General features: G+C 42.0%; 3 protein-coding genes across 6 annotated transcripts in view; 2 read left to right on the forward strand and 1 right to left on the reverse strand.

Moving 5' to 3' along the window:
• LOC108571865 (homeobox protein extradenticle-like) overlaps positions 1-8,188 on the reverse strand; it is a 34,642-nt gene extending 26,454 nt beyond the window's left edge. For all 4 annotated transcript variants that reach the window (XM_017934019.1, XM_017934020.1, XM_017934018.1 and 1 more), the window contains exons 1-2: positions 7,432-8,188; positions 6,701-6,774 (exon numbers count right to left, since the gene is read on the reverse strand). In XM_017934019.1, the coding sequence (XP_017789508.1) occupies positions 6,701-6,774; positions 7,432-7,664 (307 nt within the window). In that variant the 5' untranslated portion in view covers positions 7,665-8,188. The remainder of the gene's footprint in view (positions 1-6,700; positions 6,775-7,431) is intronic.
• A 2,030-nt stretch (positions 8,189-10,218) lies between these two features.
• LOC108571731 lies at positions 10,219-11,013 on the forward strand. The gene is made up of 2 exons (XM_017933844.1): positions 10,219-10,449; positions 10,492-11,013. The coding sequence occupies exons 1-2, from the start codon at positions 10,219-10,221 to the stop codon at positions 11,011-11,013; spliced, it is 753 nt and encodes a 250-aa protein (XP_017789333.1).
• Positions 11,014-11,487: 474 nt separating this feature from the next.
• On the forward strand, positions 11,488-12,670 carry LOC108571824 (surfeit locus protein 6 homolog). Its single transcript, XM_017933965.1, has 4 exons — positions 11,488-11,641; positions 11,720-11,773; positions 11,847-12,343; positions 12,438-12,670. Exons 1-4 carry the CDS (start codon positions 11,524-11,526, stop codon positions 12,657-12,659), a joined length of 891 nt encoding a protein of 296 aa, XP_017789454.1. The 5' UTR covers positions 11,488-11,523; the 3' UTR covers positions 12,660-12,670.
• The last annotated feature ends 308 nt before the right edge of the window (positions 12,671-12,978 follow it).

Genomic DNA, 12,978 nt, shown 5'->3' on the forward strand with positions numbered 1-12,978 from the left:
CGGGTGGGGGGGGGGCGAAGAAACCGATGACAGGTAAAGGGAAACTGACTAGCATTCGAAGGGGAGGGGCATCGAAGAAAAAAGGGGCAAGGTTATATTCCATCGGGAACGAAAAGGGCCTAACGATCCACGGTACGAGCTTCTCCTCGCCCCATGCAATCTCCATAGAATTACCATACGATTAAGAGAATACCGACCTCCGGTGTACGTACACCGGAGCCAACGCTAGCCCTCGAGAGTCTTCCAATTAGCCTCTCGAAAGATCGTTCTTCTCTCGTCTATATAGATCGCGGCGAAGTTACCGGAGAGGACGTAAGATCTCCGATATACGCGGAGCCAGATAATCAGGATAAACGTAAGAGGAGGTCCTCTTGGTAAAAGGTGAACGCCAACACACTCTGTGTCGTATATATTCTAGCAACTTTCCTCCAACCCCCCGTTTTCTCGTCCCTTTCGGTGGAAATTGAAGCGAACGTAGTGGCGGCGCATCGAAGGAAGGAAGATTAGTTATCGGTGAAAAAAAAAAAGAAAAAATTGTAGTTTGGCGGTGGACGCGTGTGTGGGCGAGAGTGACACGCACGCAGGCGCGTGTAAAACACGTGAGAGCACGTACGCGCGAGTAGAAAAGCACGTAGGTATATCGTATCGCGGACATGGCGGTATCCCTTCCCTCTTTCTCCTCCTTTCTCTCTGTCTTTCGGTTTACGAGCTTATTTTACTGGATTTTTATGATATAACGTACCCGCACCTAGCTCCAGCCCGAAGTTTATAGGTTTGTGAGATTTTATCGTGGCGTAACGTATGGTTTGTTAAATCGACCCCCTGCGCCACACACGCGTGTCCACCGATTCATGTACGAGGGGCACACTCGCGAGCACGCACGATGAATTCCACAAAGGGGCCTCCTCTTGCCCGGTAGATATTTATCGCGCGGCGACCCAAGTGGATCGCTTGTTTATTTTTCCAAACCCTTTCGCGTTTCTCGACCAGCGAGCAGAACTCCTCTTCAGAACTCTCTTTTATCCACGATCGATGACAACCACTGGACAACACACCTACGGTTTCGAGGACGGAAATTTGTGAATTACAATGCCGAGGATGGAGTTTGCGCGGCGAATATATTCCCGCGCGAACGCTTTTACGCCGGTACAACGCGTTAATTGTACATCCAACGGGATCAGGGATCCGGATCGCTATCGATCAGATTGCAAAAGGGTGAAGGGAGAGAGAGGGAGATCCTTCAACGAGGGCGATGACCATAACGACGACTTCCGGTCAGTAACTCCGTGCAATTAAAGCGACTTAAGTGCAATTCCGTTAACGGGACAGCAGTGTAACTGTCGTGTACGACTTGACAGCACAATGCCTGCCTTTTTCCTTTCTCTCTCTCTCTCTCTCTCTCTCACTCTCTCCCTTGGATTTTCTTTTGTTCGCCTGCTATCATTTACTGTGCTACACTCTGTGTTCCTGCAAACGCTACCTCGATTACGCTTACGCGAGCAAAATCGAGGCTTTCGGAAGGAAGGAACGAGAATACCGGCGTGGATGAGAAGGTAAGGTTGCTCCGAAAATACACACCAACGATGCAAGGTTATCTCGTTCTGCTCGTACATATTTTTGGATTTTCCCTTCTCGACGAATCAACCGACCACGACGATGTTCAACTTGTTTTCCGAACAATAACGCCTACGCCAACCCTCGTTAACGAACCGCGCGTGTATCTTATCTGCTACCAAGCATTACGGTAACATTATTGCTTGATAATGCAATAAGCTTTTATCTTCACCTATAAATATACAATGCGAGTGGATCGAGAGACTGGTGGCTTCGCGCGGTTACGACCTGCCTCGGCCGGTATATTTCTCTTTTACGTATTTTTATTTTTAACACTAACTGTTTATCGTTCAACAAGTCAAGTTAATTGTGCATTTAACATTGGAATTATTCAAATTTATCGCAACTTTAACACATTACCTCCTTTTCTACCGAGTAAAGAACCAAGTATTCTACGCAATTCCACCAACGGGGAGAGCTTTTCTCTCCCGGCGACACTGGCAACTATCGAGAAACATCTCGGCACCGAGTAAAAGCTCTCACCTCGACGTCGTCCACGGGAGTAAATACATCGGAGCTGGATGCAACCTTAAAAACTTTTCGTAATAAATCAGCGCACAATACGACAGGCTGGAATCGGACAAATCTCGTTAGTCGAGTCGAAGAAGTTTGAGCCGAGAGAGAGAGAGAGAGAGAGAGAGAGAGAGGAGCAGAAAGGCCGGTTCACCTTGGTTGCTGGAACCCATCTGCATGTGGGGACCGCAGATGAAGAAGAGAGAGAAGAAAAGGACAAACCAAAGAGGAGGAGGAGGAGGAGGAGGAGTAAGAAGGAAGACGACGACGACGACGACGACGAAGAAGAAGAAGAAGAAGAAGAAGAAAAGGAAGTCGAAGCTAGGGGAACGACATTCCAACTGGGGTCGGGATGAGAGGAAGCGTCATCTCCTGGAAAACCGACGCTACACCTTTGTACATTTTATCGGGAATTTAATCGTTAGATAGCAGATGAAAATAATTCATTAGGAAATTGGTTTGGTTGACCGTCTGGAACGAGGTCTGGTATTTTGCAACGATCGGAATGATCGATCGTGGTAATTTATTCAGTTCTATGGGACAATTAATACCAGCCCCCATACGTTGAGGGCGCGAGGAAGGGAGAAAAATCGGAAGTGAATGGAAATAATTAGAGGCTCGACTCGCCGGAAAATTTCTCCGCGCGAATTGCAAAACGGATTGCGATCAGATAACAGGAATACGCGGGAATATTTTAATCCGCGATATAACCCTCCGTAAATCAGATTACAGGGAATACACGCACCGCGTTAAATCATAATGCACGGGGGCCACGCGCGTATTACGTCGAAACGAGTAAATTACATTATTAATTCTTCAAACGCGATGCTTCATTTAGCGGGCTGTCTCTCTGTGACGAAGAAACATTACGAATCATTAATACCGAGTCTGGTAATTGTAATTGATTGCAGACGTGTGTCGGAAATGGCTGGAAGGAATCTCGTCTCTTTCTGCGTCCGTGCTTTTTAAACGGAAGATAAATTTTCCATCGAACGTGTTACAGCAGAAATTCTTGGCAAACACGGGAGTTGTGACGCGAATGCGACGGAGAAGAGGAGGAACGAAGAAAGGAAATAGAGAAAAAAACAGGAATACTCTATACTTGAATCTACGTGACGTAGCGTGCAACTCGCATGCAGAATCGCGTGAGATAAACAAATATGCGGAACGTTGCGCAAGCCTTAATTAAAGTGATCGCCGTCTAATTAACGTAGAACATACAGTTTACTCTTATGAGAATACAATATTCATTAAGAAAACTGTAGAGCGGCCTGTTAATTCATTTCCAATTGCATCGCTTGAAAGAGACACTTGTGGTTAATAGAGAATTCCATTAGATCCGAAGAAGAAAAATTTGCAACTATCCAACCAGTTTGCTTTTTCGCTAGATGCTTATTTTTAGAAGTCCTGCGTGTATGTAAGCGAATCTTTCTATCTCCAGCGAGGATGAACGAACAAAGACGAAAATAACACGCACAATGCTCGATTGAGAAAAACCATGGTCCGTCGATTACGCGGGAATTGAACACAGATTTGATGTTTCGAGAGAGAAAGTAGCGGATTCGAATTGAAGATTCGCAACGAGAAGAACCGTGAACGAAAGGTTCGCCCGCGAAAACACTTAGGGGGTGGATGTGTGAAATAAAACAGAATTACCACTGGAAGCCGGCCAAATCGAGTATGGATTTTTAATTGTTACGGTGGAACGCGACCGCGGGCAGCGTCGTTTCAGAAAACACGGAATCGAGGGAGCGTCGATTCGACGCAGTCTCCGCGTCGGTTTAATTAAATGACGATAAATCGAAAGAGATACGGGGTCAAGTTGCATTTGGAAATGTGCGGTGACACACGATAAATAAAGTTGACCAGCAATCGATCGTAGGTGCTGCTCTGTGATTAATTACACCGGGAATGAACTATTTTGAAATTTAGCTGGATAATGGGAGGATAGAAGGAAGCGTGGTACATAGTTGGAACGTTTAGGTTTCGTTTCATCGGGAGTATATCCCGAAGCTCGAAATTTCGAGGATTCTTTAAAAAGATTTTTACCTCCCGTGTCGGATTCACATCGATAGCTGGCGAGAATATTTTTAGGAGACCGCGGTATGTGGCGTGGACGATTATACCACCGCTGTGAACAGCTATCCAAAGAAAAGATCTCCGAAGGAGAAGAAAAAACGGATTAGGGGTTGGTCGAAAAGGCGGGTTCGAGAAATCCCGCGGATTTCTTTTCTCTCTCTCCTCTCTGTCCTTCCTATGTTACCCTTCGAAGATCTTGCCTGGTCCCATGGGAAATCGGCCTAAACGGGGTTGTCCAAAACAGGTTTTCGAACATCGCCACGTTTCGAGAAGTAGCTGTTTCCTCGGATGACCGTGACAAATCGTCGTCGTCGTCGTCGTCGTCGTCTCGAGACCTAACACTCTTGCTAGACTATCCATCATCGTACCAGATATTCAAACGGAGAGTGTAGTCTATTAAAAATAGATCTCTCGTAAAAATGATTCATCTTCTATCTGGATACTTTCGTAACGCTTACGAGAAAACAGAGAGAATCGGTGGAAAGATAAGGGGAAAAAATGGAGCGAGGCATTCTGCTGCATTTATCGGTTGCAAAGAAAAGAGAGAGGGAGAGGAAAACAGCTGTCGAATAGGGAGAAATCTGACTTGGTACGGCCCTGATCCCAAGTTATCCGAGCTCCGCGAGAGAGCCGATTATATTAAATGGCTGGTAAAACGGTCTGCTTAACATAGCGTTTATCTGCTCCTCTTGGTTTTAGTACTTTTTCACTGCCTCGTCAGCCATTGCCCATAAACTCTACTACAAGCCTTGCCTCTTTTTCTCTCTTCAACCCCTCATCTCGCTCGCTCGCTCTCTTCATCCGTGCTACCCTGTACATTTTTCTCTGTACCTTCGTCTCTGACCTACGCGTACATGCGCGGCTTATCCATGTGTCTGAGTCGTGTGTATACTTAGCACGACTCATAAAGAATATAGAACCATTAAAACGACTCATCCTCTTGAGTGCGCTCATCACACTTTGACGCCTTTTTTGTTTACGCGAATCCTCTTTACGCTCTCTCGCCGCGCTCTTTCACTTTCTGTATCAGCCATCGAAAGAGCTCTTTCATGAATGTGATTAAGGGACAGGGCGGGGTAGAGGAGGGCCATTCAAGGAGCACCGGGGCTTGAAAATGTACGCCTCTGTTTCGCCAAACGTTCCTTCCTCCGGGACAATAAGTATAAAGCGAAATAATGTTCGTGACAAAAGATGCAAACGGCCGATACATAGTCGACAATTACGGCGAACCTTGAATCTTTAATTATGCAATTGCGATAGAACAGAAACACGCGTCGCGTCTAGTTTCTTTATCGACGAACGCAGCAACACGCCAACCGCGCTTTAACTAACATCATTTCCCCTCTACTTACAAAGCAAATCGATCAATTTTCATGTACACGCGTTGATAATCGATTCCGTTGGAAATTCTTCGAACGACTAGGAAAAGGCAAAAAAAAAAAAAAATGAAGTGCTCGGCAGAAGTGTACAAAGAGCATTGTGTTTCGCGACGCAAGGCCAGTTCGCTCGCCTCCTTTTCGAATTTTATCGAAGAAAACGTATACACAGCAGGAACGCCGTACGTGGAATGTCGTCGACGTCGAACCCTCGACCAGCACAATACCACTCTCCTCGCGGGAGAAAAAGAAGGAAACTAAATAGCAGCCTGCTCGGAAAGAAGAGATGGGGAAACGGAGGGCAGAGAGAGAGAGAGAAATGTGTATAGATATACACATATACTTAGGGGGGGAAGGACGTGAAAGAGGGTGGCTTAGCATGAGGGGCGTGGTGGCCCCACCACCCCCGTCAAACGACCAGGCAGAAACTACTTTTGGGGTAGCCGACCCACACACCTCCTTCTCCACCTCAACCTCCCCCCTGCGTGAGGCAGTTCGAGCCAAGCCAGCCACCCCACCAGGCACCCCAAAAATAATTGCGCGTTTCGTGGTCTCTTGATCCGCGCGTAAAAGTAATCCAAACATCGCATAAAAATTATGTTTACGAGTTTCGAATGGGCACAGGGGTCGCAAGACCCTGTGTGGTGCTGGTGTGCAGGGTAGTAGAGACACTGCATCGCGCGCCCAAAATGTATCAACAGACTACTCTTCTTCTCGTCTAGATAGGGATCTACTCTCTCTAAGAATTTCTCGGATTGTTTAGAACTGGCCCGCGTAGAAAGGACTGGGCGCGAGTTACGAGGTGATCGACCGTGCCTTTTATGAAGTGTTCCCTCTTATCTCACCCGGCGTCTATTTAATCCACGCTCATTTTTATCCGGATTTTTCGGCAGACGATGTTATTAACGTGATAGAGAATAAGATTAAAGTGGATTACTCGAAACGTAGGCGTTCGCGGGTAACGATAGCGATAACGATAAAAGTTCATTTTCCGGTGAATCTCACATATGTACATACATATACACATTCAGCTCGGTAGATACACATGTATATCGACGAAACGTAGAGATTGTAATTTTTTTTTTTTTTTTTTAAAGCTTGATGGTAATAAAACTCACCTGTTTTCTCCTTGATTTCACACAAAACCGAAAACAGGGCCGGCTTCATTCTGTGACAATTCAGAGTATGTTTTCTGAAAATGAAAAGCAAAGAGAGAAAAACGTAAATGATATGGTCGGGTAATCGAATGAAAATTTCTATCCCGCTCTATATCGGCTAGCGATAACGACATACGAATACGAAGATAATATTAACTCGCACGCGACGTACCGAAGCGTAAGAGGCAAGAACGGTTTTGGCAAAGTTGCACGATCGTGGTGGACCAATAACGCGAAGATAAACGCGGTCTTATCGCGCACTCGGACGCCTGTATACAACCTATGTTATAGCTTGTCATTACCAGTACACCTACCTATACTCGTCACTTAACAGTTTACACGGAGCTATAAAATCTTAAAAACCGTCGTAAAAATAATGTTTACTTTCGTCGAACGAAATCGTACGGTATGACGTTTCCAAGTGATCAACATAACCTGCTTTCGGACGCTGTTACCTGCGCGATTAACAAATGTTTCAACTACCGATGCGAGAATCGAGCATATTTCCTGGAGAAATTGCTTTTCACGTAGCACAGTGAGAAAGTATCGAACGAAACAAAGAGGACTGATATCGCACAAAGTAGATGAAAAATCGCGGGAAAGTTGTATAGAGTAAAGGAATTGACAAAAGTAACGATACACGTTAGAGGTATTAAAAAATGGCGGCTGATCGGATCTCAAATGGGACCAACCTCGCTTGCGCCTCGTCCAAGCTCTGATCGGTGATGTTCATTATCTGTTGAAGAATTTCACTGATGTCCTGTTTTCTTGCCTCGACAGCTTGATCTGGACCCTGTGTCGCAGATCCGTCCACGGGTCCCATGCTACCGTATCCGGCGGTATTCTGGGCCCCTTGGCCCTGGTTCCCTCCCATCAAACCAACACCTGATCCTCCGTGTTGCAGCATCCTGCCAGTTTCATCCATTAACCGTGGACTACAACACTAGGGAATATTATTTTCGTCACCTCTTTTTTTCTTCTTCTTCTTCTTCTTCTTTTTCCTTTTTCTTATTCTTTTTGCTTCCGTCGCGAGAGTGAATTTGTTCGCACAACACTCATGGACGTGTATCGTATACCAGGTGCCGCGGAAAAACACGACTGTACAAACAACCGTCCCGCTCTTTCACTTTATGACGACTCCCGTACTTCGAGGAAAATATGTTTCATGCACGTGCTCTTTCTCTCTCTCTCTCACTCGTGCGACACTTCATATGGAAGCCCGGGCAGGCATGCACTTGCAAAAATATAATCTCTCGTAAATAGCGTAGCAAATTCGTAGAGAAAACGAAGCGATCTACGAGGACAGAAGGTCCTCGCAACGCGCGGTACGATCGGCTTGGAGGTTATGCCGCCGTGGCCTTTGTCTCTTACGTATCGTTTGGCGTTTTAACTTGCTCTCGTTCCTCTTTCTCGATCTCTCTATCTTTCTCTCTCTCTCTCTGGTTCGCTCGCTCGCTCACCCGCTCACTCTTTCGTTCTCTCGCTCCCTCTCTCTCTTTCTTTTTTCTTTTCTCTTGCCGTCTCTCTCTCCCCACTCGCTCGCTCTCTCAATCGCTCTCTCACTCTCTCTCTTTCTCTCTCTCTCTTTCTCTCTCGATGCCCTTCGTTATCCTTTTTACTTCTGTTTGCTTCTCTGTCGCTCGTTTCCTTTCTCACTCTCGTATCTTTGCTTCGCTCGCTCAGGAACACTCACGTTGCGTCTAATAATCGGTTTTTAGCTGGATATACACACTACGGGGATGATGAAAATGGTGCCTTCGGCAGCTTTAAACTTGACGGATTGTCGGATTTTACGTATACACGGTTATATCGACGGTCGGCGTCGCGCCCGGCCCCGCACTCTCCTTTCACTCGTTCTTTTCCTCCGCTCAGCAAGGATACTCGTACAAGCTGAGGAAAATCGGCGTTCTTCGAGCCATCCGCGCACGGACGTCACACACCAACTCTCCGCCTTACAAGGCAACGCGCGGACCGACCGTTTCTGTCGCTCTTTTCACTCTTCTCGGCCGCGAGCGACTGCTACGCTCCTGATGCACGCGCGTGTTCGTGCATTCGTGTGCGCATTAAACCTTCGTGTATGTACGGTGTGCACCAATCGGCGGCCATAACCGCCGCCTCGACCAATCACAACGGCTGATTCATTTCCTTCTTTTTCCGTCCAAACAGTTCTCCTCGCTCGCTCTCGCGTGTTATTGTCCGCGTGCGCATCCACTTTATTTACGATGCGATTCCGCCGCTCTTCGTAATCATGTTCCCTTAACCTGTATCCATGTAGACTTTCAATTTCCGCCAAATTTCGTAAAAATACCTCGAAACTGATCCTTTCCAACACCATCCGTTACGTCGAAAATAATGCCACTTCTCGCCAAACAAATCAACGTCGTTTACTTCGTATTCCAACAAGCGCAAACTCCGCCCATTCCTTCAACTATTTTTTTTTTTTCCTCACCACTAACATTTCATCGTAAACATTTACGTTATTACTGTGCAGGCTCTTGTTTTAAAAAATCAGCAAACCCAAACATCTAACCGTACTTTCGCCTTGCCAAATGCCGTATATATAAAATGAAGGAACTTCGTACTTGGGAAATGTAAATTACGGATATGGTAATGCGCAAGTCCGTCGCAAAAACATGGCTGCACGGTTAGAGCCATTGTTATAACGCGGGAAAATACGAATATTTAAATTTCACATAATAGATACTCTAACGTTAATGTCGAAATGCAACAAATTATTATCTCTAATTGTTCTTTGATAAATACCTTACAAGTGCCAACGTACAAATTTTTACTACTTTAATAACTGAAAATACACAGTTGTGTGTTCACGTGTATTCTATATCAAAAATATAACCTATGTATGCACATAGTGCTCCAATGTCAATATAGTCTCTTGCCCAAGCGTGCAGTTGCAAGTATTCCCTATTTCAAAGTTTGCAAGTAACACAGTAATGTTGTATACCGTACACCTATTTATTCGCAACTTGATATCGATACTTATAAAAAGGCAATGCATTATTGCTGGGGTCATAACAAAATTCAGTACGCAGACGTATAGTGATACAAGTAACGGTTCGCGCGAGTACTAGCCCTTGACAAGTTCCGAAACAAACATCCTGTCGAGAAAGTCTACGTGGCTTAAACTTAAACTCTCAATTGGTTACGGTTCTTGAATAAAATCTTCTGACTACGATAACAAAGCATTTCTGTTCCCGAGTTCGAACTTTCCATCGCCGTACCACGCATCTAACCCTTAGACGATTTCCAGATATAGTCTATCTTTTTGAAATATACATTATTGACAAGTCAAATTGTGCTCCAGCTGTTCGCGTCGATCTCTCTAGATTAAGACGACCCTAAAGCTATATTCACGAGCATGCACGACGAGTGATTAAAGCTACGTTCACTTCACAGGTTCATTTTGCGCGCTAGCGTAACATATCGGGAGACAGAAAGAAAAGGAAATATTTTATTTAAACATGGATTATAAACTGTATTGTTATAAAAAAGACAACGGCTCTTATTTATTACACTTTTATAATGATAAAGGACTACACTTAAGCAAGGTTAAAGAAATGTTTTCTGCGTTCGGTACAGTTTTATCTGTGTACAATCGTGGAGAAGTCAATGGGTTATGTTTTGTAATATGTGCAACCTTTGAAGATGCTAAACGTTGTCTGGATGGCATTCAACATGAAGGCAACATTAAGATCTTACGACATAAAAAGAAATCAAAAGAATGTAAATATAAGGATATAAATAAAAAAGAAAATCCTAAACAATTAGCTACATGCAGCTCAAAGGATGGAAGCTTGGATTCTGTCAGACTTTTTGCTAGAAGTGGACAAAAATTTGGATCAAACAGTTCAATTTCTTCGATACACAGTGATAAAACTCGAACAAGATGTAAAAACATATTTGATAAAACGGACATTCCAGCTCTGATGCCTGTTAACAATACTCCTAGAATAAACAGTTATCAATCACCTTCGTCTTCTGTAAAGGTTATTCCAGCAGAAGAAATAATTGTAGCTAATATTCATCCAAGTTTAAGTGTACATTATATATTACATCTTTTTGAAAAATATAATCCTATATCCGTATCACATATGATGATGACACCAATGTCAAAAATAAGATACTGTCATGTTTACTACGAAACATTTCAGAAAGCTTTCGCAACTATGCAAGAATTTGATACGTATTGCCTATGTGGAGAAAATCTCATTGTTTTAACTAAAAAACGCTTGATTGAAGAAGCTGTTCAATTATGACTATGTGAATATCAATTGTGAATATATGAAATGGATATTAATACTTTTTCTATTCCTATTTTTAACGATATTTACTAATGTATCTAGAAAGTAATATTTTTTACACGATGCATTTATGTGAAATTTGTTACGATTTTACATTATAAATTGATACAAATAAGTATTCCCGAGTCCGTAAATCTATACAACAATTGTACTATTGGTTTCAAAATTTGTATACAAAAAATTGTAAATTTCGCTATATTTTATTATATGTTTTGTAATAAAAACCTTTCAATATATTAATTCAGAAAAACAAATAATATTTAAAACAAAATGTACGGTGTATGAAAAGTTGTTTTCTAAATTGTACATAATCCTAAAAGCCCTGCTCAGGAGTTTGCGCATTAGATTGCAATTTCTAACCTATACGCAGCGATTTTTAAAAGTTCGAAACGTGTCTACAGTTTGTTACTTTGTGACGTTAAATTTTATTTACCTCTGGTATCACGCACGTGAGTGACGACAAGTATGCAGTTAAAAATGTCAAAACCATTTGACGATGGTTTTGTTAAGCAATTGCTACTGCAAGAAGATGAATTCGTTTCAAAAATATTTTCAGAAACACCATTACCTATGTACAAATTAGGTAAAACTGTAACAATTTAACCTAACCTCAGAAATATTTATGATATTTGAAATGATATAAAGAATTAAACTTTATTAGTTTCAGATAATCAAAATAAGATAGTTACGCATAACGAAGTAAACGCTCCAAGAGGTTTCTGTTTATTATTATTTTTACATAGAAAGTAATTTGGTTTACCTTAAGATTGACATTTATCATTTTATAGATAATATTTTGTTAAATTCAACAATAGAGAAAAAAAGGGCAGAAACATTCGAAGAGTTACATGCTAAACTGGAAGGATTAAAGAATAGTAAAAGGCTAGGATATAAAGAAAAACAATTAAAGAGGAATTTGAAAAGCAAAATAAAAAAGATATCGAAACGTAAGGAAAGATCAATGCAAAAGAATCTAGTAAAAACAGAAGGCAATGCAGCTGATTTACCTAAAATTAAAAAAGAAGACATAGAAGTACCAAAAATTCCAAGACCAAAACCTGTATTTAATTCAGAAGGTAAAATGGTGTTTAGCAAATTTGACTTTTCTGAAATTGGAACAAAAAAGAAACCACCCAAAAAGGATCCTAAAAGAATGTTACTTGAAATAAAACAAAGAAAAGAGAAATTAAGGGAAATGGAAGAATCAGGTGAAAGAGAAAAGGCACAAGAGTTTAAAGAAAAAAATGCTTGGAAATCTGTATTGGCAAAAGCTGGTGGTGACAAAGTAACTGAAGAATATTTGAAAATTTTTTCTATACTGCCCGTAATTTCGTAGCAACAACACCTTCTAAGGTTCTGTGTTTACATTTTTTTTATAGGTGAAGGATGACCCGGATTTACTTAAACGAACGTTAAAAAGAAAAGAACAACAAAAGAAGAAGAGTGCCAAGAAATGGGAGACAAGATTAGGAAATGTACAGAAAGGTATTCTGGAAAGGCAAAAGAAACGACAAGATAATATTATGGCAAAGAAAAAAGAAAAAAAATTGACGAAACTAAAACGGGCAGCTAAAAAAGGACGAGTAATTCCTGGATTTTAAATACAACGCAACACAACAAAATATAGACAAATAACGTTAATTTTTTTAAATACGCTTATGTACTGTGCAGAATCTAGTTCATTTTTTATATAAAAAGAACAGTTCGTTATAGGTGCAAATAAAATAAGGATGACTCTTAAAACTGATAAGTAGGGACAAATTTATGTAAAATACATAAATACTCATCAGAACCTATTTTTATTACAATCATTGTTATATCAATCATTATCTGCCTGTATCTAGTGATATTATTCACATCTGACGTATAATTTTTAATACAAAAATTGAGAAAATCAATTTTGACATTACTGTTGTATTT

The sequence above is a fragment of the Habropoda laboriosa genome, unplaced genomic scaffold, assembly GCF_001263275.1.
Source record: "Habropoda laboriosa isolate 0110345459 unplaced genomic scaffold, ASM126327v1 scaffold99, whole genome shotgun sequence".
Classification (NCBI taxonomy): domain Eukaryota; kingdom Metazoa; phylum Arthropoda; class Insecta; order Hymenoptera; family Apidae; genus Habropoda; species Habropoda laboriosa.

Bases quoted from the DNA above. Each gene is read 5' to 3' on its own strand.
- LOC108571731 (XM_017933844.1), top strand. From the start codon at position 10,219: ATGGATTATAAACTGTATTGTTATAAAAAAGACAACGGCTCTTATTTA. The intron at 10,450-10,491 runs ATCTTACGACAT...TGTAAATATAAG, and splicing joins AACATGAAGGCAACATTAAG to GATATAAATAAAAAAGAAAA.
- LOC108571824 (XM_017933965.1), top strand. From the start codon at position 11,524: ATGCAGTTAAAAATGTCAAAACCATTTGACGATGGTTTTGTTAAGCAA. The intron at 11,642-11,719 runs GTAAAACTGTAA...AAACTTTATTAG, and splicing joins ATTACCTATGTACAAATTAG to TTTCAGATAATCAAAATAAG. The intron at 11,774-11,846 runs GTTTCTGTTTAT...ATCATTTTATAG, and splicing joins CGAAGTAAACGCTCCAAGAG to ATAATATTTTGTTAAATTCA.